General features: G+C 49.6%; 2 protein-coding genes across 2 annotated transcripts; both read left to right on the top strand.

Moving 5' to 3' along the window:
• The first annotated feature begins 700 nt into the window (after window positions 1-700).
• Window positions 701-6,139, top strand: LOC144275277 (uncharacterized). The gene is made up of 4 exons (XM_077834473.1): window positions 701-734; window positions 1,923-2,036; window positions 2,325-2,416; window positions 2,756-6,139. Exons 1-4 carry the CDS (start codon window positions 701-703, stop codon window positions 4,862-4,864), a joined length of 2,349 nt encoding a protein of 782 aa, XP_077690599.1. The 3' UTR covers window positions 4,865-6,139.
• Window positions 6,140-12,121: 5,982 nt separating this feature from the next.
• LOC144274448 (uncharacterized) lies at window positions 12,122-18,476 on the top strand. The gene is made up of 4 exons (XM_077833282.1): window positions 12,122-12,145; window positions 12,665-12,791; window positions 13,980-14,093; window positions 14,382-18,476. The coding sequence occupies exons 1-4, from the start codon at window positions 12,122-12,124 to the stop codon at window positions 16,919-16,921; spliced, it is 2,805 nt and encodes a 934-aa protein (XP_077689408.1). The 3' UTR covers window positions 16,922-18,476.
• The last annotated feature ends 6,645 nt before the right edge of the window (window positions 18,477-25,121 follow it).

Here is a 25,121-nt window from a genome sequence, read left to right as displayed (position 1 = left end):
GGCAGAGGAATCAGGTCCACGTTTCACTAAAGATCAGCCAGTCTTCCAGGGGAGAGAGAAGGGAAATGGCTCTGTTGGAGCCAGCTCAGATAGGGGATTTTCAGGGAGCTGCTGGGCGGGGGAGGGAGGAGTCAAAGTTTGATAAACCTACTGATTTACTAAGTAGGCCCATTGTGGCAGGGAAATGGGGAGGGGACATTCCCCCATTTCTCAGGGAGGATATAACCACCTCGGCAGGGCTGGGAACATTTTTAGGCTCCCAGTGCTGGAGCCTGACCCCACTTGCCCGGGGCTGCTGTGAAATACGAAGGGAAGCTGTCGGGATTCCTGTTCCTGTCCCCGGCTCAGAGCTCTGCTTCCTGTCCCAGTCTGTGGCTGGCAGGCGTGTTGGAAATGAGAAGATCCTGGCGTGCTCCATGTGCTGGGGCGGACAGGGAGCTCTCACCTTCTCCACCCCCTGAAGCCTCCTGGCTGCTCTGAGCAGGGTGGGGGTGGGATTTTGCTACTCTGGCCCTCCCACAGCTTTACGTTTTTTTTTCCATTCCCCTGAGCAGTGGGATGGTGGCTGGGGCAGCAGGTGCTGAGTGGGGGACTCTTGGTGTTTCAGATGCCGGTGACCTTCGAGGAGGTGGCTATTTATTTCACCCAGGGGCAGGGGGCTCTGCTGGACCCCGCTCAGAGAGCCCTCTACAGGGACGTCATGCAGGAGAACTACGAGACGGTGACCTCGCTGGGTAAGGGATTCCTGTCCCCTCAGTTATTAGAAGCTGTGGGGTCTGCGTGTCTTAATGTGGTCAGGTTCTTCCCTGGTCCGTTGGAGCAGAGGCGAATGGGTTCCATAATGCACAGCTGCCATGTGAAAAATACATGCATTTCGGTGCCCTCTCCACTGGGACATGGGAGTCAAAACCCAATGGACAAGCTAAACCATCCCCACCCCTCCAGCTTTCAAACGGGCATAAACCTGCATTGTCTTCTCTGTAAAAAGAAAAGGAGTACTTGTGGCACCTTAGAGACTAACCAATTTATTTGAGCATGAGCTTTCGTGAGCTACAGCTCACTTCATCGGATGCATACCGTGGAAACTGCAGCAGACTTTATATACACACAGAGACCATGAAACAATACCTCCTCCCACCCCACTGTCCTGCTGGTAACAGCTGATCTAAAGTGATCATCAAGTTGGGCCATTTCCAGCACAAATCCAGGTTTTCTCACCCTCCACCCCCCCACACACAAACTCACTCTCCTGCTGGTAATAGCCCATCCAAAGTGACAACTCTCTACACAATGTGCATGATAATCAAGGTGGGCCGTTTCCTGCACAAATTTGGACAGTGGTGTGGGAGGAGGTATTGTTTTATGATCTCTGTGTGTATATAAAGTCTGCTGCAGTTTCCACGGTATGCATCCGATGAAGTGAGCTGTAGCTCACGAAAGCTCATGCTCAAATAAATTGGTTAGTCTCTAAGGTGCCACAAGTACTCCTTTTCTTTTTGCGAATACAGACTAACACGGCTGTTACTCTGAAACCTGTCTTCTCTGTGTTGTTTCTTGCCTACACATACAATCTCTGTTCATCTCCCTCCTTGGGAATAGCTCCAGGCATGGGGAGAGCTCTGGGCTCTGCAGGTTTAGAAAGAGGCAGGGTCTTAAGTGCAGACCTGCGTGTGAGTCAGCAAGGCCCCCAGAGCGCACAGATCCTGGGAACGCCTAGTGAGGGTGTAGTAATAATTCAATTCACCTCCCCAGACAACGTCCTCTGTGCAAGGGGGCTCAGTGACCCTGTTCCCATCCTCTTGGATTCCACGTTCCTCCAGCAGAGCACAGGGACAGGTTCCACTCACGGACTGTCCTTTGTGACACATCTTCCACCAATGCTCCATGCACCCTGATCCGGACTCATTTCACCTTCTGCACAGGATTTCCCATTCCCAAACCTGAGCTTATCGCCCGGCTGGAACGAGGGGAAGAGCTGTGGGTGTCCGATCTCCAGGATTTCAAGGACAGAAGGCTTCTGAGATGCACCAGCACAGGTGAGGACTGACAGAGAAACCATCTAGGGAATGAAGGAAAAACTTGAGAATCCCAAAATATGATGTGAGTAATGCCCTCAGTTCTTCTTCATCTCACCGAGAGCAGGGCTATGGTCAGCAGATATTGCTCACGCCATTCCACCCTTCCCGTCTCTCCTTCCTTGTAAGTGTTAGGGTGGGATGTGGAGGCAGAATCCAATTGCTCAGTCTTTGTGTTGGCTTTTCCCTCAGTACTATTCCTCTTTCTCCCCTGCACAATGACTCCTCTTTGGATTGTGTCTCTCCCAGCAGGTGCTGAGCAAGGGAGTGAGAAGGAGGAGGGGAATCATCATGAGGCAGTTCCTGGGGAAGTGGAACCACAGGGGACCTTTTTGGGAAGAGCTGAAGGGAATTTTTCCCCTTGCTGGAATCAGGGAGAAGCCTGGGGAAATTGGCACAGGTCAGAGAGGCTTCTGATAAACCAACCCAGGAAGAAAGTGGATGAATCTCTTAACGGTGGGGGAGGAGACGAGAATCCCAGAGAGCAGCAGACAAATCCCAAGGAAGAGACGCCCTGGCACTGCCTTGAGTGTGGGAAAGGATTCATTGTGAGATGACAACTTGTTACACATCAGACAGTCCATACAGGAGAGAAACCATTTCAATGGTTGGACATTGGGGAAAGCTTCAATAAGCGCAAAGATCTTAATAACCATGGGAGAAGCCACACTGTAGACAAGCCCATTCAATGCGTTGAATGTGGGAAATGTTTCAGTTCAAAGTCAGCACTAAATTCACATGAGAAAAGCCACACAGGAGAGAGACCCCACAAGTGCTTGGACTGTGGGAAAAGTTTCATACGAAGGTCAACCTTTGTTCAACATCAGGCAGTCCACACAGGAAAGAGACGCCATAAGTGCTTGGAGTGTGGGAAAAGTTTCACATGGAGAGCAGGCCTTTTTTATCATCAGAGAATCCACAGAGGAAAGAGACCCCATAAGTGCTTGGACTGTGGGAAAAATTTCATATGGAGGTCAGACCTTGTTATTCATGAGGCAATCCACACAGGAGAGAGACCCCATAAATGCTTGGATTGTGGGAAAAGTTTCATACACAGGTCACACCTTGTTAAACATCAGGCAATCCAAACAGGAGAGAGACCCCATAAATGCTTGGATTGTGGGAAAAGTTTCATACACAGGTCAGACCTTGTTAGACATCAGGCAATCCACACAGGAGAGAGACCCCACAAGTGCTTGGACTGTGGCAAAAGTTTCATGCAGAGGTCATACCTTCTTAAACATAAAACAATTCACAAAGGAGAAAGATCCCATAAGTGCTTGGACTGTGGGAAAAGTTTCATGCAGAGGTCACACCTTGTTCGTCATCAAGAAATCCACACAGGAGAGAGACCCCACAAGTGCTTGGATTGTGGGAAAAGTTTCATAAGAAAGTCACACCTTGTTCGTCATCAGGCAATCCACACAGGAGAGAGACCCCATAAATGCTTGGATTGTGGGAAAAGTTTCATACACAGGTCAGACCTTGTTAGACATCAGGCAATCCACACAGGAGCAAGACCCCACAAGTGCTTCCACTGTGGGAAAAGTTTCAAGCAGAAATCAGACCTTGTTAGTCATCTGGCAATCCACACAGGAGAGAGACCCCACAAGTGTTTGGACTGTGGCAAAAGTTTCATGCAGAGGTCATACCTTCTTAAACATAAAACAATTCACAAAGGACAAAGACCCCACAAGTGCTTGGACTGTGAGAAAAGTTTCACTTTGAGATCAACCCTTGGTTATCATCAGAAAAGCCACACAGGAGAGAGACCCCACAAGTGCTTGGACTGTGGGAAAAGTTTCACTTGGAGATCAGCCCTTGGTTATCATCAGAAAAGCCACACAGGAGAGAGACCCCACAAGTGCTTGGACTGTGGGAAAAGTTTCACTTGGAGATCAGCCCTTGGTTATCATCAGAAAAGCCACACAGGAGAGAGACCCCACAAGTGCTTGGACTGTGGGAAAAGATTCATACGAAGGTCACACCTCGTTCAACATCAGGCAATCGACACAGGAGAGAGACCCCACAAGTGCTTGGAATGTGGGAAAAGTTACATTTGCAAGTCAGATCTTGCTGATCATCAGGTAATCCACACAGGAGAGAGACCCCACAAGTGCTTTGACTGTGGGAAAAGTTTCAAGCGGAAATCAGTCCTTGTTCGTCATCAGGCAATCCACAAAGGAGAGAGACCCCACAAGTGCTTTGACTGTGGGAAAAGTTTCATGCAGAGGTCACACCTTGTTCAACATCAGGCAATCCACAAAGGAGAGAGACCCCACAAGTGCTTTGACTGTGGGAAAAGTTTCAAGCAGAGGTCACACCTTGTTCAACATCAGGCAATCCACAAAGGAGAGAGACCCCACAAGTGCTTTGACTGTGGGAAAAGTTTCATGCAGAGGTCACACCTTGTTCGTCATCAGGCAATCCACACAGGAGAGAGACCCCACAAGTGCTTGGATTGTGGGAAAAGTTTCCTAAGAAAGTCACACCTTGTTCGTCATCAGGCAATCCACAGAGGAGAGAGACCCCACAAGTGCTTGGATTGTGGGGAAAGTTTCATATGCAAGTCAGATCTTGCTGATCATCAGGCAAACCACACAGGAGAGAGACCCCACAAGTGCTTGGAGTGTGGGAAAAGTTTCACTTGGAAATCAGCCCTTGGTTATCATCAGAAAATCCATACAGGAGAGAGACCCCACAAGTGCTTGGACTGTGGGAAAAGTTTCATACGGACGTCAGACCTCGTTAAACATGGAAGAATCCACACAAGATGTAAACTTCTGTGACTCATGGCAAGAAAGGGTTAAGCAACTTGTATGTAATTGACTGAGATTCAACTTTTAGAGAGAGATTTTAAAAATGTTTCCACCTTCATGAAGCTAGAGTTTGAAATGTAAACATGTTAAAGACTTGGAAGAGGGGTAACTGTCGTGGTCTATGTTTAGCTATATCTTTTTAGAGGTTTACAATTTATGCAAAGGGTTCCTGTATTCTGTTAATTCAGAGATTATACCCATCGCCCATGTCACCTGCCCAATTCCAGCTCCCTCTCCTTGAAATCACTGAGGTTAGGGGCTGAAGGATGGAGGGAATGTTTATAGCTGAAATCACTGAAATGTATTTTGCAAGGTTAATATCAGTGAGATCTGTTCCTCTCTCTTGTTCGGACATTTTCTCTGGGGATCCCGCAGACAGAAAGGAGCAGGTGTTACCATCTTGGGTTCCGATCCCAACGGTGACTGTCTACACTAGTAATTCTGAAACTGTGGGGCACGTCCTCCCAATGGAGGCACAGGAATATGTCAAGCGTGACCTCCGGCTGGGACTCTTGTAGAAGGACCTGGCCGATCTGGGAGGTGGGCATGAATGCTCAGGCTCTCAAAAGCCAGGTGGAGCAGCAGGGCAGAAGTCAGGGTGGCAATGGGGTGATAAGTCTGCTGTGAACAGTGATATTGAAGAATATCGCTTTTCACTCGGTCACCCTTACTTCTGTGCTGCTGCTGGAGGCCTTCAGAGCTGGGCGCATCGCCAGCAGCGACTCTGCCTTTAGAGCTGGGTGGCCATATATGTGTTTGTGAGCGCGGGGGCGTAAATGACCACACACACAAAGAAGGGGGGGCCAATGAAACACTTTTGAGAACCACGGTTCTACGCTCTTATGTTCACTATGATTACAAAAGGATAAATCTTCTCCAAAGTATGTCTTGTGAAGTATCCTAGGAAAAGCCATCGTCTGCAGAATATTATTGTCCTGTTAAAATGTGTCTATCAGCGCTGTCCATGGAGCTCTGAGAGTTTGCTGTATGTTTGTTACATGCTGGAAAGCTGGAAAACGCCCACAAACTAGCTCTTTAGAGACAATGGTACCTGCAGACCAGCTAGGTGCTAAGTGGCCATTAATTGCTTAGCTGGCCATTCACCAGCTGTGGAGCTGTGAACAACAGAGTTACAATTCCCCCCTGGAACCCCGACCTGGGATTTTCTATCTACTACCCAAGATCCATAAACCTGGAAATCCTGGGCGCCCCATCATCTCAGGCATTGGCACCCTGACAGCAGGATTGTCTGGCTATGTAGACTCCCTCCTCAGGCCCTACGCTACCAGCACTCCCAGCTACCTTCGAGACACCTCTGACTTCCTGAGGAAACTTCAATCCATCGGTGATCTTCCTGATAACACCATCCTGGCCACTATGGATGTAGAAGCCCTCTACACCAACATTCCACACAAAGATGGACTACAAGCCGTCAGGAACACTATCCCCGATAATGTCACGGCTAACCTGGTGGCTGAACTTTGTGACTTTGTCCTTACCCATAACTATTTCACATTTGGGGACAATGTATACCTTCAGATCAGTGGCACTGCTATGGGTACCCGCATGGTCCCACAGTATGCCAACATTTTTATGGCTGATTTAGAACAACGCTTCCTCAGCTCTCGTCCCCTAAAGCCCCTACTCTACTTGTGCTATATTGATGACATCTTCATCATCTGGACCCATGGAAAAGAAGCCCTTGAGGAATTCCACCATGATTTCAACAATTTCCATCCCACCACCAACCTCAGCCTGGTCCAGTCCACACAAGAGATCCACTTCCTGGACACTACAGTGCTAATAAACAATGGTCACATAAACACCACCCTATACCGGAAACCTACTGACCGCTATTCCTACCTGCATGCCTCCAGCTTTCACCCTGACCACACCACACGATCCATCGTCTACAGCCAAGCTCTGCGATACAACCGCATTTGCTCCAACCCCTCAGACAGAGACAGACACCTACAAGATCTCTGTCAAGCTTTCTTACAACTACAATACCCACCTGCAGAAGTAAAGAAACAGATTGATAGAGCCAGAAGAGTTCCCAGAAGTTACCTACTACAGGACAGGCCTAACAAAGAAAATAACAGAACGCCACTAGCCGTCACCTTCAGCCCCCAACTAAAACCCCTCCAACGCATTATTAAGGATCTACAACCTATCCTAAAGGATGACCCAACACTCTCACAAATCTTGGGAGACAGGCCAGTCCTTGCCTACAGACAGCCCCGCAACCTGAAGCAAATACTCACCAACAACCACATACCACACAACAGAACCACTAACCCAGGAACTTATCTTTGCAACAAAGCCCGTTGCCAATTGTGCCCACATATCTATTCAGGGGACACCATCACAGGGCCTAATAACATCAGCCACACTATCAGAGGCTCGTTCACCTACACATCCACCAATGTGATATATGCCATCATGTGCCAGCAATGCCCCTCTGCCATGTACATTGGTCAAACTGGACAGTCTCTACGTAAAAGAATAAATGGACACAAATCAGACGTCAAGAATTATAACATTCATAAACCAGTCGGAGAACACTTCAATCTCTCTGGTGACGCAATCACAGACATGAAGGTCACTATCTTAAAACAAAAAAACTTCAAATCCAGACTCCAGCGAGAAACTGCTGAATTGGAATTCATTTGCAAATTGGATACTATTAATTTAGGCTTAGATAGAGACTGGGAGTGGCTAAGTCATTATGCAAGGTAGCCTATTTCCTCTTGTTTTTTCCTACCCCCCCCCCCCCAGATATTCTGGTTTAACTTGGATTTAAACTTGGAGAGTGGTCAGTTTGGATGAGCTATTACCAGCAGGAGAGTGAGTTTGTGTGTGTATGGGGGTGGGGGGGATGTGAGAAAACCTGGATTTGTGCTGGAAATGGCCCACCTTAATTATCATGCACATTGTAGGGAGAATGGTCACTTTGGATGAGCTATTACCAGCAGGATAGTGAGTTTGTGTGTGTGGTTTTTGGGAGGGGGGTGAGGGGGTGAGAGAACCTGGATTTGTGCAGGAAATGGCCCAACTTGATTATCATGCACATTGTGTAAAGAGTTGTCACTTTGGATGGGCTATCACCAGCAGGAGAGTGAATTTGTGGGGGGGGGTGGAGGGTGAGAAAACCTGGATTTGTGCTGGAAATGGCCCAACCTGATGATCACTTTAGATAAGCTATTACAAGCAGGACAGTGGGGTGGGAGGAGGTATTGTTTCATATTCTCTGTGTATATATAAAGTCTGCTGCAGTTTCCACGGTATGCATCCGATGAAGTGAGCTGTAGCTCACGAAAGCTCATGCTCAAATAAATTGGTTAGTCTCTAAGGTGCCACAAGTACTCCTTTTCTTTTTGCGAATTCCCCAGAAGGATGGCTGGACGCTCACTTGGGCCACAGACGGATTGTTGCCTGCCCCCTGGCTGGAACTTGAATCTCAAAGAAGAGAATGGTATAAAAGCAGAAGGGAGAATTGCCTCCATTTTCACCTCTCCTCTCCCATCTTTACAGAAGTGAAGAATATGCCTTGAAAGGCCACAGAGGCCTTGGACTGGGGAACACACCAAGGCGGGAAGGAAATCCATCCTGGTTACGAAGAACTGTGAACCGCTTGCAATAGCGGGCGGGGTGCGAAAACCTGCTTGCTTCGCATTTTCCTTAGATTGGTAAAATTTCGGATTTAAAATGCATGTTTTAATTGTATAGATTTAACTAGTTCTGCCCTTTCACATCTTTCTCCCTTGTGATCCCTGAAAACCTCCTTGTTCCAGTTAATAAACTGATTTTAGTGTTTTGTCTGGACCTGTGTGTTTTCCTTGAAGTGTTTGGGGGATTTGACTTGAGTGAAAAAGGCTATGACCTAATCCGACCCCTTTGTGGGGGGGGGGGTGACCCACTAATTATTGAGTTTGTCCAGCACAGTGAACAGACTGAGCAGTCCAAGATGCAGATTCCCAGGGTGCAAGGCTGGGAGCAGAAAAGTGGCTGATGTTGCTGAGTCCTTTAGTTACTTCATGAGTGTCTGGCTAGTCACACTCAGTACCGTGCAGCCAGGAGTGAGTTTGAATGCCAGTGGCTGTGTGTGACCAGAGCGTGGTTCACACAGCGATGCAGCAGGATGGATTTGATTTAAATCATGATTTAAATCACTAGTCTGGAAGACTCGATTTAATCATGGTATTCTACAGAAAAGTGCATTCTTGGTTTTTATGATCTTAATAGATATTCTACACAACTCAGAGATAGATGTAGGTTGCATTTTTAGAAGGTACACATTATACATTTTAAAACAGATTTATTTTTAAAACTTTTCAGGTTAGTTTTACAGCTATATCAGACAATGAATGATTGTTTGGTTATTTCATTTCATTTATTTGCATTTGGTTATTTTATTGTTTGGTTATTTCAGTCATGCCACCCTGTGGTGGAGAACATCACCAGATAGACGTTTAAATTGTTTTATTTCACTAAAACAACAACGTTAAGTATTCTGGATTTTTTTCTTCAACAGCAAAGATATAATATTTTAACAGAAAAGCATATATCCATCGTTTCTCACATTTATCTCCAGACTTCTTCTCCTTGTCCAGATCTATTCCACCTCCAACATTCTTCTATTCATTCAACTTTTTGAAACTTTGCACTTTTGGAGAGAGGGAAGGGATTGACTCTGTGTACACAAATTTGCAGAGGGACAATAGAGGTGAGGTCTGTTATTTCTCACCTCTCTATATTATTTTAAAACATTTTGGCTGTTAACAAGCATGTTACCTCTGGAGACACAAAGGCATAGTTTGAGAACTGGGAAACTAAGCATCTCTGATGGGGTCTTCTAGACTGAGCACTGAGTCCCACTGGGTAGATGGAAAGATTAACCTAAGTAATCTATACAGAAGCCTGTGGAACCCCATAAAAGGTCCCTAATCCATCAACTATTGGAACTCATGTACAAAACTTTTCTTAAACATTCCATGAATATATTGTCTCATACTATAGAATTAGAATTTACAATCCCTATTCCATGATGAGATACCTTTGAGCTACAATGTATCTTAATTAAACGTATCTTTAGATAAGGTTTTTCCTCAAAAAGCATTTTATCAAAAAAAAAATCCAATTTAAATAAAAACACTGATTTTTGTTTAACTCATTGATTTTTATCCAGCCTGGGAAGCAGTGTAAAAGATGCCCTGGGATGGAGAATTAAGCAGTTCAACAGTCCAGATTGTACCCTGGGGTACGTCTCACACCCGCTGTCTCCTGGGCCCCAGCATGGCACTGTTGGGCTTTCATCTTCCTGATCTTGAAAGACACGCTAAGCAGGGCAAACCAGAGAAGGGGAGCCAGCAGACATCCTCAACTCCACTGACTTTGATTTTGGCTAAATCCTGAACTCCCCCTGGTAGGTGAGCAGCTGCTGGGAGCTTCGGGCCCTTGAAATCAGGGCAGGAGCAGTAGCTGCAGCGGCAGCCGGGACCCCCGGGGCTCCAGCGGCGATTTAAAGGGCCCAGGGCTCCGCTGTGGTACCGGTGGCCGGAGCCCTCCACATCACCGGCCTGGGGAAGCTGCCCCCTGCCGGTGCAGTCAGCGGTGTCCCGGCTCTTGCCCAGTCCGCCAGACTGGATCAGACCGGCTTACTTTCACCTCTGCCAGTGGTCTAAACAATTATGCCACCCCCACTTCTGCTCTCTCTCCTTTTGCCTTCCCTCGCTCCCCCCTGCAAATCTGGCCCAGTCAGCTCAAACAACCAGAGGTTTTGGGCCAGTAGCCGGTGACCAGAGAGGCGGTGAGAGCAAGGCCTCTGCCAGCCCAATATGGAGAGAAGTTTGCCGCAGACGGGCTGATCAGCCAGCGGCCGGTGCCCGGTCAGTCCTGCAGGGAGGCTGCGAGCGAGACTGAATGGTGACAGGGGAAGTTTCTAGGCGGGATGACCCCTTACTGCTGGGAGAAGCTCCCCGAGCCCAGGGGCGGTTGGGCCCCCCGGGGGCAGGGGCTGGGCAGGGGGCTGGATTACTGTGGTTGATCGCTAGGACCCAGGAGCGGCTGGGGGGCGGCTCTGGGGGGAGGATCGCGGGGCTCAGCCCGGCCTAGGAAGTGACTCGCAGCCGCTGCGGGGACTCTGGCTCCCGGCGAGATCCCCGAGCCCCGGCGGCTGGTGCTGGGAGCCCGGAGCCCGGGCTGCAGCCGGGAGAGGGGAACCTCCAGCCGGGCCCTTCCCACTGCTCCCCGGGAGCCTCTCCCAGGGCAGAGCCCCCAGCCCGGCCAGGGCCCCTTCCCGGCCCGGCCCCTGCCCCGGGGGGCCCCGCTCGGGGGGAAGGTAGGAGAGACCCACCCCACCCCCCAGTCACCCCCGGGCTGCAGGGGGAGGAGGATAAAGAGGGGCCGGAGGCGGGAGCAGGGGATGCCGGGGGCAGGCTGGGATGGGGGCAGGGGTGCACGGAAGGGAAGATGGGGCAATGCAGGAGGATCGGGGACTGTGGGGCTGAGGGGAGCGAGGTCGGGAATGGGGGAAGACGTGAGTGGGGGGCACAGCGAGGGAAAGGGGGGATGTGGGGAGGCGGGCGGAGAGAAGCTCTTCTCAGCTTTGGGAGTGATCAGGGGACTAACCCCTCAGGGTGCAGAAGCTACACGGAAAAAAACCCAACCCCCCTCAAACCGCCCCCCCCCCCCCACGACACACACACCCGGCTCTGAGTGTGTTATTGTCAGACACCCCTGTGGTGGTGGGGTCTGTGTGCCCTGAGTGTTGGGGGCTGCCCAGGGCCCTGATCTGATTTCCCTGTAGGGTTCAGATCTCAGCCACACCAGAGTCAGACCGGAGTCACTGCTGGCTCAGGCAGGGGGGTGCGCAGATGGACCAATGGGATCAGCCTCTTCCTGCCTGCCCCTGGGGGCTGCCGGGGGAGTCCAGGGCAGCTCAATCTTCAGGTGATGCCACCAGAGGTCTCCAGGTATTGTTAAGGCAGAGGGGTTTACACTACAATGGGTGGAAATCTCCCAAAGTGGCCCTTTTGGTTCTTCCCTTTTCTTTAGCATTTGGCTCAGAGATGCTATTACTGGGAGGATCTGAAGAGTCTGGGGAGAATCGGGGAGTGACATGGACAGAAGCCCCTTTTGTAACCTCCCTCTCGCCCTGACAGGCTGAGGAATCAGGTCCACGTTTCACTAAAGATCGGCCAGTCTTCCAGGGGAGAGAGAAGGAAAATGGCTGTGTTGGAGCCAGCTCAGGTAGGGGATTTTCAGGGAGCTGCTGGGCAGGGGAGGGAGGAGTCAGGGTTTGATAAACCTACTGATTTACTAAGTAGGCCCATTGTAGCAGGGAAAGGGGAAGGGGACATTCCCCCATTTCTCAGGGAGGATATAACCACCTCGGCAGGGCTGGGAACATTTTTCAGGCTCCCAGTGCTGGAGCCTGACCCCACTTGCCCAGGGCTGCTGTGAAATACGAAGGGAAGCTGTCGGGATTCCTGTTCCTGTCCCCGGCTCAGAGCTCTGCTTCCTGTCCCAGTCTGTGGCTGGCAGGCGCGTGGGAAATGAGAAGATCCTGGCGTGCTCCATGTGCTGGGGCGGACAGGGAGCTCTCACCTTCTCCACCCCCTGAAGCCTCCTGGCTGCTCTGAGCAGGGTGGGGGTGGGATTTTGCTACTCTGGCCCTCCCACAGCTTCACGTTTTTTTTTCCATTCCCCTGAGCAGTGGGATGGTGGCTGGGGCAGCAGGTGCTGAGTGGGGGACTCTTGGTGTTTCAGATGCCGGTGACCTTCGAGGAGGTGGCTATTTATTTCACCCAGGGGCAGGGGGCTCTGCTGGACCCCGCTCAGAGAGCCCTCTACAGGGACGTCATGCAGGAGAACTACGAGACGGTGACCTCGCTGGGTAAGGGATTCCTGTCCCCTCAGTTATTAGAAGCTGTGGGGTCTGTGTGTCTTAATGTGGTCAGGTTTTTCCCTGGTCAGTTCGAGCAGAGGCGAATGGGTTCCATAATGCACAGCTGCCATGTGAGAAAGACATGCATTTCGGTGCCCTCTCCACTGGGACATGGGAGTCAAAACCCAATGGATAAGCTAAACCATCCCCACCCCTCCAGCTTTCAAACGGGCATAAACCTGCATTGTCTTCTCTGTAAAAAGAAAAGGAGTACTTGTGGCACCTTAGAGACTAACCAATTTATTTGAGCATGAGCTTTCGTGAGCTACAGCTCACTTCATCGGATGCATACCGTGGAAACTGCAGCAGACTTTATATACACACAGAGACCATGAAACAATACCTCCTCCCACCCCACTGTCCTGCTGGTAACAGCTGATCTAAAGTGATCATCAAGTTGGGCCATTTCCAGCACAAATCCAGGTTTTCTCACCCTCCACCCCCCCACACACAAACTCATTCTCCTGCTGGTAATAGCCCATCCAAAGTGGCAACTCTCTACACAATGTGCATGATAATCAAGGTGGGCCATTTCCTGCACAAATTTGGACAGTGGGGTGGGAGGAGGTATTGTTTCATGATCTCTGTGTGTATATAAAGTCTGCTGCAGTTTTCACGGTATGCATCCAATGAAGTGAGCTGTAGCTCACGAAAGCTCATGCTCAAATAAATTGGTTAGTCTCTAAGGTGCCACAAGTACTCCTTTTCTTTTTGCGAATACAGACTAACACGGCTGTTACTCTGAAACCTGTCTTCTCTGTGTTGTTTCTTGCCTACACATACAATCTCTGTTCATCTCCCTCCTTGGGAATAGCTCCAGGCATGGGGAGAGCTCTGGGCTCTGCAGGTTTAGAAAGAGGCAGGGTCTTAAGTGCAGACCTGTGTGTGAGTCAGCAAGGGCCTCAGAGCGCACAGATCCTGGGAACGCCTAGTGAGGGTGTAGTAATAATTCAACTCACCTCCCCAGACAACGTGCTCTGCGCAAGGGGGCTCAGTGACCCTGTTCCCATCCTCTTGGATTCCACCTCCCTCCAGCAGAGCACAGGGACAGGTTCCACTCACGGAACGTCCTTTGTGACAGATCCTCCACCAATGCTCCATGCACCCTGATCTGGTCCAATTCCACCCTCTGCACAGGATTTCCCGTTCCCAAACCTGAGCTTATCGCCCGGCTGGAACGAGGGGAAGAGCTGTGGGTGTCCGATCTCCAGGATTTCAAGGACAAAAGGCTTCTGAGATGCACCAGCACAGGTGAGGACTGACAGAGAAACCATCTAGGAAATGAAGGAAAAAGTTGAGAATCCCAAAATAGGCTGTGAGTAACGCCCTCAGTTCTTCTTCATCTCACCGAGAGCAGGGCTATGGTCAGCAGATATTGCTCACGCCATTCCACCCTTCCTGTCTCTCCTTCCTTGTAAGTGTTTGGGTGGGATGTGGAGGCAGAATCCAATTGCTCAGTCTTTGTGTTGGCTTTTCCCTCAGTACCATTCCTCTTTCTCCCCCGCACAATGACTCCTCTCTGGATTGTGTCTCTCCCAGCAGGTGCTGAGCGAGGGAGTGAGAAGAAGGAGGGGAATCATCATGAGGCAGTTCCTGGGGAAGTGGAACCACAGGGGACCTTTTTGGGAAGAGCTGAAGGGAATTTTTCCCATTGCTGGAATCAGGGAGAAGCCTGGGGAAATTGGCACAGGTCAGAGAGGCTTCTGATAAACCAACCCAGGAAGAAAGTGGATGAATCCCTTAACGGTGGGGGAGGAGACGAGAATCCCAGAGAGCAGCAGACATATCCCAAAGAAGAGACGCCCTGGCACTGCCTTGAGTGTGGGAAAGGATTCATTGTGAGATCACAACTTGTTACACATCAGACAGTCCATACGGGAGAGAAATCATTTCAATGCTTGGACAGTGGGGAAAGCTTCAATAAGCGCAGAGATCTTAATAACCATGGGAGAAGCCACACTGGAGAGAAGCCCATTCAATGCGTTGAATGTGGGAAATGTTTCAGTTCAAAGTCAGCACTAAATTCACATGAGAAAAGCCACACAGGAGAGAGACCCCACAAGTGCTTGGACTGTGGGAAAAGTTTCATACGAAGGTCAACCCTTGTTCAACATCAGGCAGTCCACACAGGAAAGAGACGCCATAAGTGCTTGGAGTGTGGGAAAAGTTTCACATGGAGAGCAGGCCTTCTTTATCATCAGAGAATCCACAGAGGAGAGAGACCCCATAAGTGCTTGGACTGTGGGAAAAGTTTCATATGGAGGTCAGACCTTGTTATTCATGAGGCAATCCACACAGGAGAGAGACCCCATAAATGCTTGGATTGTGGGAAAAGTTTCATACACAGGTCACACCTTGTTAAACATCAGGCAATCCACACAGGAGAGAGACCCCATAAATGCTTGGATTGTGGGAAAAGTTTCATACACAGGTCAGACCTTGTTAGACATCAGGCAATCCACACAGGAGCAAGACCCCACAAGTGCTTCCACTGTGGGAAAAGTTTCAAGCGGAAATCAGACCTTGTTAGTCATCTGGCAATCCACACAGGAGAGAGACCCCATAAGTGCTTGGACTGTGGGAAAAGTTTCATGCAGAGGTCATACCTTCTTAAACATAAAACAATTCACAAAGGAGAAAGATCCCATAAGTGCTTGGACTGTGGGAAAAGTTTCACAATGAGGTCAAACCTTGTTAATCATCAGAGAATCCACAGCGGAGAAAGACCCCACAAGTGCCTGGACTGTGGGAAAAGTTTCACTTCGAGATCAACCCTTGGTTATCATCAGAAAAGCCACACAGGAGAGAGACCCCACAAGTGCTTGGACTGTGGGAAAAGTTTCACTTGGAGATCAGCCCTTGGTTATCATCAGAAAAGCCACACAGGAGAGAGACCCCACAAGTGCTTGGACTGTGGGAAAAGTTTCATATGCAAGTCAGATCTTGCTAATCATCAGGCAATCCACACAGGAGAGAGACCCCACAAGTGCTTGGACTGTGGGAAAAGATTCATACGAAGGTCACGCCTCGTTCAACATCAGGCAATCCACACAGGAGAGAGACCCCACAAGTGCTTGGAATGTGGGAAAAGTTACATTTGCAAGTCAGATCTTGCTGATCATCAGGTAATCCACACAGGAGAGAGACCCCACAAGTGCTTTGACTGTGGGAAAAGTTTCAAGCGGAAATCAGTCCTTGTTCGTCATCAGGCAATCCACACAGGGGAGAGACCCCACAAGTGCTTAGATTGTGGGAAAAGTTTCATAAGAAAGTCACAGCTTGTTCAACATCAGGCAGTCCACACAGAAGAGAGACCCCACAAGTGCTTGGAATGTGGGAAAAGTTTCAAGCAGAGGTCATACCTTGTAAAACATCGGGCAGTCCACACAGAAGAGAGACCCCAGAAGTGGTTTGACTCTGGGAAAAGTTTCATGCAGATGTCACACTTTGTTAAACATCAGGCAATCCACAAAGGAGAGAGACCCCACAAGTGCTTTGACTGTGGGAAAAGTTTCATGCAGAGGTCACACCTTGTTCAACATCAGGCAATCCACAAAGGAGAGAGACCCCACAAGTGCTTTGACTGTGGGAAAAGTTTCATGCAGAGGTCACACCTTGTTCGTCATCAGGCAATCCACACAGGAGAGAGACCCCACAAGTGCTTGGATTGTGGGAAAAGTTTCATAAGAAAGTCACACCTTGTTCAACATCAGGCAATCCACAGAGGAGAGAGACCCCACAAGTGCTTGGACTGTGGGAAAAGTTTCATAAGAAAGTCACACCTTGTTCAACATCAGGCAATCCACAGAGGAGAGAGACCCCACAAGTGCTTGGATTGTGGGGAAAGTTTCATATGCAAGTCAGATCTTGCTGATCATCAGGCAAACCACACAGGAGAGAGACCCCACAAGTGCTTGGAGTGTGGGAAATGTTTCACTTGGAAATCAGCCCTTGGTTATCATCAGAAAATCCATACAGGAGAGAGACCCCACAAGTGCTTGGACTGTGGGAAAAGTTTCATACGGACGTCAGACCTCGTTAAACATGGAAGAATCCACACAAGATGTAAACTTCTGTGACTCATGGCAAGAAAGGGTTAAGCAACTTGTATGTAATTGACTGAGATTCAACTTTTAGAGAGAGATTTTAAAAATGTTTCCACCTTCATGAAGCTAGAGTTTGAAATGTAAACATGTTAAAGACTTGGAAGAGGGGTAACTGTCGTGGTCTATGTTTAGCTATATCTTTTTAGAGGTTTACAATTTTATGCAAAGGGTTCCTGTATTCTGTTAATTCAGAGATTATACCCATTGCCCATGTCACCTGCCCAATTCCAGCTCCCTCTCCTTGAAATCACTGAGGTTAGGGGCTGAAGGATGGAGGGAATGTTTATAGCTGAAATCACTGAAATGTATTTTGCAAGGTTAATATCAGTGAGATCTGTTCCTCTCTCTTGTTCGGACATTTTCTCTGGGGATCCCGCAGACAGAAAGGAGCAGGTGTTACCATCTTGGGTTCCGATCCCAACGGTGACTGTCTACACTAGTAATTCTGAAACTGTGGGGCACGTCCTCCCAATGGAGGCACAGGAATATGTCAAGCGTGACCTCCGGCTGGGACTCTTGAAGAAGGACCTGGCCGATCTGGGAGGTGGGCATGAATGCTCAGGCTCTCAAAAGCCAGGTGGAGCAGCAGGGCAGAAGTCAGGGTGGCAATGGGGTGATAAGTCTGCTGTGAACAGTGATATTGAGGAATATCGCTTTTCACTCGGTCACCCTTACTTCTGTGCTGCTGCTGGAGGCCTTCAGAGCTGGGCGCATCGCCAGCAGCGACTCTGCCTTTAGAGCTGGGTGGCCATATATGTGCTTGTGAGGGTGGGGGCGTAAATGACCACACACACAAAGAAGGGGGGGCCAATGAAACACTTTTGAGAACCACGGTTCTACACTCTTATGGTCACCATGATTACAAAAGGATAAATCTTCTCCAAAGTATGTCTTGTGAAGTATCCTAGGAAAAGTTATCATCTCCTGAATATTATTGTCCTGTTAAAATGTGTCTATGAGCGCTGTCCATGGAGCTCTGAGAGTTTGCTGTATGTTTGTTACATGCTGGAAAGCTGGAAAACGCCCACAAACCTGCTCTTTAGAGACAATGGTACCTGCAGACCAGCTAGGTGCTAAGTGGCCATTAATTGCTTAGCTGGCCATTCACCAGCTGTGGAGCTGTGAACAAGAGAGTTACAATTCCCCAGAAGGATGGCTGGACGCTCACTTTGGCCACAGACAGATTGTTGCCTGCCCCCTGGCTGGAGCTTGAATCTCAAAGAAGAGAATGGTATAATAGCAGAAGGGAGAATTGCCTCCATTTTCACCTCTCCTCTCCCATCTTTACAGAAGTGAAGAATATGCCTTGAAAGGCCACAGAGGCCTTGGACTGGGGAACACACCAAGGCGGGAAGGAAATCCGTCCTGGTTACGAAGAACTGTGAACCGCTTGCAATAGCGGGCGGGGTGCGAAAACCTGCTTGCTTCGCATTTTCCTTAGATTGGTAAAATTTACGATTTAAAATGCATGTTTTAATTGTATAGATTTAACTAGTTCTGCCCTTTCACATCTTTCTCCCTTGTGATCCCTGAAAACCTCCTTGTTCCAGTTAATAAACTGATTTTAGTGTTTTGTCTGGACCTGTGTGTTTTCCTTGAAGTGTTTGGGGGATTTGACTTGAGTGAACAAGGCTATGACCTAATCCGACCCCTTTGTGGGGTGGTGGGGGGGTGACCCACTAATTATTGAGTTTGTCCAGCACAGTGAACAGACTGAGCAGTCCAAGATGCAGATTCCCAGGGTGCAAGGCTGGGAGCAGAAAAGTGGCTGATGTTGCTGAGTCCTTTAGTAACTTCATGAGTGTCTGGCTAGTCACACTCAGTACAGTGCAGCCAGGAGTGAGTTTGAATGCCAGTGGCTGTGTGTGACCAGAGCGTGGTTCACACAGCGATGCAGCAGGATGGATTTGATTTAAATCATGATTTAAATCACTAGTCTGGAAGACTCGATTTAATCATGGTATTCTACAGAAAAGTGCATTCTTGGTTTTTATGATCTTAATAGATATTCTACACAACTCAGAGATAGATGTAGGTTGCATTTTTAGAAGGTACACATTATACATTTTAAAACAGATTTATTTTTAAAACTTTTCAGGTTAGTTTTACAGCTATATCAGACAATGAATGATTGTTTGGTTATTTCATTTCATTTATTTGCATTTGGTTATTTTATTGTTTGGTTATTTCAGTCATGCCACCCTGTGGAGGATAACATCACCAGACAGACGTTTAAATTGTTTTATTTCACTAAAACAACAACGTTAAGTATTCTGGATTTTTTTCTTCAACAGCAAAGATATAATATTTTAACAGAAAAGCATATATCCATCGTTTCTCACATTTATCTCCAGACTTCTTCTCCTTGTCCAGATCTATTCCACCTCCAACATTCTTCTATTCATTCAACTTTTTGAAACTTTGCACTTTTGGAGAGAGGGAAGGGATTGACTCTGTGTACAGAAATTTGCAGAGGGACGATAGAGGTGAGGTCTGTTATTTCTCACCTCTCTATATTATTTTAAAACATTTTGGCTGTTAACAAGCATGTTACCTCTGGAGACACAAAGCCACAGTTTGAGAACTGGGAAACTAAGCATCTCTGAGGGGGTCTTCTACACTGAGCACTGAGTCCCACTGGGTAGATGGAAAGATTAACCTAAGTAATCTATACAGAAGCCTGTGGAACCCCATAAAATTGGGTCCCTAATCCATCAACTATTGGAACTCATGTACAAAACTTTTCTTAAACATTCCATGAATATATTGTCTCATACTATAGAATTAGAATTTACAATCCCTATTCCATGATGAGATATCTTTGAGCTACAATGTATCTTAATTAAACATATCTTTAGATAAGGTTTTTCCTCAAAAAGCATTTTATCAAAAAAAAAATCCAATTTAAATAAAAACACTGATTTTTGTTTAACTCATTGATTTTTATCCAGCCTGGGAAGCAGTGTAAAAGATGCCCTGGGATGGAGAATTAAGCAGTTCAACAGTCCAGATTGTACTCTGGGGTACGTCTCACACCCGCTGTCTCCTGGGCCCCAGCATGGCACTGTTGGGCTTTCATCTTTCTGGTCTTGAAAGACAAGCTCAGCAGGGCAAACCAGAGAAGGGGAGCCAGCTGACATCCTCAACTCCACTGACTTTGATTTTGGCTAAATCCTGAACTCCCCCTGGTAGGTGAGCAGCTGCTGGGAGCTTCGGGCCCTTGAAATCAGGGCAGGAGCAGTAGCTGCAGCGGCAGCCGGGACCCCCGGGGCTCCAGCGGCGATTTAAAGGGCCCAGGGCTCCGCTGTGGTACCGGTGGCCAGAGCCCTTCACATCACCGGCCTGGGGAAGCTGCCCCCTGCCGGTGCAGTCAGCGGTGTCCCGGCTCTTGCCCGGTCCGCCAGACTGGATCAGACCGGCTTACTTTCACCTCTGCCAGTGGTCTAAACAATTATGCCACCCCCACTTCTGCTCTCTCTCCTTTTGCCTTCCCTCGCTCCCCCCTGCAAATCTGGCCCAGTCAGCTCAAACAACCAGAGGTTTTGGGCCAGTAGCCGGTGACCAGAGAGGCGGTGAGAGCAAGGCCTCTGCCAGCCCAATATGGAGAGAAGTTTGCCGCAGACGGGCTGATCAGCCAGCGGCCGGTGCCCGGTCAGTCCTGCAGGGAGGCTGCGAGCGAGACTGAATGGTGACAGGGGAAGTTTCTAGGCGGGATGACCCCTTACTGCTGGGAGAAGGTCCCCGAGCCCAGGGGCGGTTGGGCCCCCAGGGGGCAGGGGCTGGGCAGGGGGCTGGATTTTTGTGGGTTGATCGCTAGGACCCAGGAGCGGCTGGGGGGCGGCTCTGGGGGGAGGATCGCGGGGCTCAGCCCGGCCCAGGAAGTGACTCGCAGCCGCTGCGGGGACTCTGGCTCCCGGCGAGATCCCCGAGCCCCGGAGGCTGGTGCTGGGAGCCCGGAGCCCGGGCTGCAGCCGCGAGAGGGGAACCTCCAGCCGGGCCCTGCCCGCTGCTCCCCGGGAGCCTCTCCCAGGGCAGAGCCCCCAGCCCGGCCAGGGCCCCTTCCCGGCCCGGCCCCTGCCCCGGGGGGCCCCGCTCGGAGGGAAGGTAAGAGAGACCCTCCCATCCCCCCCTTGCAGCGCCCCCCCCCCCGCGTCACATCTGGGCTGCAGGGGGAGGAGGATAAAGAGGGGCCGGAGGCGCGTGCAGGGGATGCCGGGGGCGGGCTGGGATGGGGGCAGGGGTGCACGGAAGGGAAGATGGGGCAATGGAGGAGGATCGGGGAACTGTGGGGTGAGGGGAGCGAGGTCGGGAATGGGGGAAGATGTGAGTGGGGGCCACAGCGAGGGAAAGGGGGGATGTGGTCAGGTGGGCGGGGGGAGATGCCCAGACAGCTTCTCTGCCCCGTGGGACACGAGGTGGGACGGTCGGAGAGAAGCTCTTCTCAGCTTTGGGAGTGATCAGGGGACTAAACCCTCAGGGTGCAGAAGCTACACGGAAAAAACCCAGCGTCGACCTCCCCCCGCCCCACACACACACCCACCCAGCTCTCAGTGTGTTATTGTCAGACACCCCTGTGGTGATGGGGTCGGTGTGCCCTGAGTGTTGGGGGCTGCCCAGGGCCCTGGTCTGATTTCCCTGTAGGGTTCAGATCTCAGCCACACCAGAGTCAGACCAGAGTCACTGCTGGCTCAGGCAGGGGGGTGTGCGGATGGACCAATGGGATCAGCCTCTTCCTGCCTGTCCCTGGGGGCTGCCGGGGGAGTCCAGGGCAGCTCAATCTTCAGGTGATGCCACCAGAGGGCTCCAGCTATTGGTAAGGGAGAGGGGTTTACACTGCAATGGGGGGAAATCTCCCAAAGTGGCCCTTTTGGTTCTTCCCTTTTTTTAGCATTTGGCTCAGAGATGCTGTTACTGGGAGGGTCTTGTTGCCTGCACCCAGTGCCAGAGGCAAGCAACAGCGGTAGGGGAGGGGTTCGCTACCTGGTGTGCTTCACCCAATAATCACAACGGGGTGGAGAAGCAGAAAAGTTTATTTGAAGCTTTAAAAAGGTACAGGGAGAATAGAATCTCAAATCCTGTACACAGAGCAGGAAGTTACACAGGCTTTTATACATCCTTTCTTCAGCATACTTATCCAATAGCAAGCTGCCCTAAGTATCCATTTAGCCAGCCAATCCAGTTCCCAGCTAGTTTCCTTGTTTTTTGTATCATTTGTTAAACTATACATAAAGCTGCTTTATTCAGCATTGTTCATCCATATCTGCCCTGTTTGGCCTTGTTTAGTGTCAGGCAGTCTGACTCTGCAACATACTGTTGCAGATCCTCAGCATAACTGCTGCGAGTGCCTCCTGGCCGGGGTGGGGGGGCAAGGACACTTGGGCCCTGACACATGAGACTGCACAGCATAACACTGGTAATACAAGCAATACAGGAAAAAGAAGTTTCAATAGCAGGCTAAATAAACCACCAAGCCAAAACGACAAACCCCAGCCTGAAAACAAGGTTTGCAACCAATCGCTCTCGGGGGCAGTATAGGCAACCTATGCTCCGGCTCGGGCATGGGCCTCAGCCTGTACCACCTTTTCATAGATCTCTTAACTGCTATCATTTATATATACACACCATCGGGGCGCGACGAGGGCACAAACCTCTCCTTGGGATGCCAAGAGATAGTCCAAAGCCAGCCTGTTTAGGAGGGAAAACGTCCTGAGCTGCTGTACCTCTTTATTTAATGTTTTTACTGCTGACCCTAAATCACTAACCGAGTCCTTTAACTCTAAGTCAACTTTCTCAAGTACCATTTGCAGCCTTACAGTATAGCGGCCTGTGCATGCCATGGCTGGCCCGGTAAACAGTGGCGCTATTCCCAGTACAGAGCACCCTACGAGCTTCTCGGTTGTGAGGGAATTTTTTTATATTGCCCTCCAATGCCATAGTCAGTCGCCGCAGGGTCTTTTCTCGTGACTCAACAGAGGTGTCTCGGGCATTTCCAATCTTTCCTTTAGGCAGTGTGGCAGTTATGGAAAGATGAGGAACTCCACGAGCTATATAACAGCTACCTGTCCAGTTGGCCAGCAGCACCTTGTAAGCCTTTCGGCCACATACAAAATAGTGACCCTGTAGGGCCCAGTAAGGACTGTTTCTTAAGGGGGTTCCTGGGATATTTAAGGATGCTTTTGGCTGTTTTTCCAAACAGTTCATATGGGGGCATCCCATCCTCCTGATTGGGTACAAGTGAGGGCGTTTCGAATTGTGCCGTTCAAATTACGCTCGCCATAGGGACCACTACAAACCCACCATTGGCTTGCTACATTGGAGATATTAACTGGACGGCAAGTTATATTTTCAAACCCTTTTTTTGTGGTAAGATTATGTGTAAGAGTTTCCCTAAAAGGGGAGGAACCATTATACCCACACTGCTGGCCTCTCCTTTTGGTCTTTATCCAATACGCATCAGCCCACTGTGTAACAACACAGGAGCTTTTTCCCACAGGACGCCCATAGTGATCAGATTGGTTTCGGGTAAAACATAACACTCCCTCAGTGAGTACTGCAACTGAATACTCCTGGTCCTGATAGGTGGCTTGCTGTAAAGAGGTCTTATTCCAGAACGGCGAGTCCGTTCTTTCCTGCTCTTTGGTGGCGGCTAATTCTGCTAGAGTCAAGGGCAGCATGTCAAGGGGCATTCCCGTTTTGGGGGACAGTGGAGTTGGAGCACATACCCAGCAATCAGTCTGGTTTGTTAAAGTAGCAATGTGGCGCGCAAGCAAAACAAAGGAGTTATGCTCCCAATATGCACAGTTTGAAAATACCAATACAGAGAATAACAATGTTACCCAATTAATTATCACCAGAGTCTTTTCAACCCAGGGTCTTTAGTACCTGGGTGGGCCCATTTTAGCGTTAAGGTGCCCACTATTTGTGTCTTTTAAACAGTAGCTTTAGCCCGAGCTTGTTACTAGATGAGGAGTCAGCAGGTTGGACGGTCCACTGTTCTGCTGACGAGGGGGCGGGTACTGCCTTCAGACGAGAGTGATGGCTCCAGTTCTTGTGTCCCTCGATCTTTGCTGCTGTATGGGAGACCAGCAGGACGGTCCTTTCCACTTTTCCTGGAGAGTCTCGCCTTTCCAGGTACGAACAAGCACGGAGTCACCGGGCTGTAAGGAGTCCAAGGGGAGAGGCTGGGAATCCTTGGTATACCTGTGAAGAGACAAGAGAACAGCAGACAGGGAACACATATACTGAGACAAAAAACCATTACCCAACTCCCATTCCCCTGACAGAACCGGGGTGCCATTCATAGGCCATGCCCTTCCAAACATAATTCAAAGGGACTAAGCCCTAATCTACCCTTTGGGAGAACGCAGATATGGAGTAGGATGAGGGGCAAAGCATCAGGCCATCGCAGTGAGGCTTCTTGGCACACTTTTGAGAGATGCCGTTTAAGGGTCTGATTGGTACGGTCCACGACACCACTGGCTTGCGGTCTCCAGGGCGTATGGAGTTTCCAGGGGATCTGTAAGGCATTTGAGATGCTTTGGATGATTTTTGACGTGAACTGTGTCCCGTTGTCAGATTCCATCCACAGGGGGAGTCCAAAGCGAGGAATGATCTCCTTAACAAACTTAAGGGCCACTGTTCTGGCAGTGCAATTAAAGCATGGGAAGGCTTCTGGCCATCCGCTGAACCGATCCACTATGACAAGGAGATATTTGAACCTCTGGGTCCGGGGAAACTCAGTAAAGTCTATTTGCCACACTTGTCCGGGGCCCGGAGTGGGTTCTAGGGCAGCTGGTGGCACAGGATGTCCCGGTCGGGGGTTATTCTTTTGGCAGACTAAGCAGTCCGCTTGTACCTGGGCAGCCAGGGGTCGGAGTCCGGAGGTGATAAAGTATTTTCCCATTAGCTGGATAAGTGCTTCCCTGCCAGCATGAGTGATTTGATGTAGTTTCTGTAGCACCAGCCGGATCAGGCCCTTTGGTAAGAGGACCTTCCCTTCTGGGGAATGGAGCCATCCCTCCTTTTCCCGGAGACCGAGTTTGTCAGTTAGCTGTCTCTCCTCCCCAGAGTACTGAGGGGTTGGAAGCTCCCCTACTGATGGGATAAGGGCATGCATATGGGCATTCTCAGTCTGAGGGGATGGCAGGGTGGCAGCATGCTTAGCCTCTCTATC

Source organism: Eretmochelys imbricata, chromosome 14 (genome assembly GCF_965152235.1).
Source record: "Eretmochelys imbricata isolate rEreImb1 chromosome 14, rEreImb1.hap1, whole genome shotgun sequence".
In the NCBI taxonomy this organism is placed as follows: Eukaryota; Metazoa; Chordata; order Testudines; family Cheloniidae; genus Eretmochelys; species Eretmochelys imbricata.
Note: the sequence above shows the minus strand (reverse complement) of the source record. Positions and strands in the feature narration are given on the sequence as shown.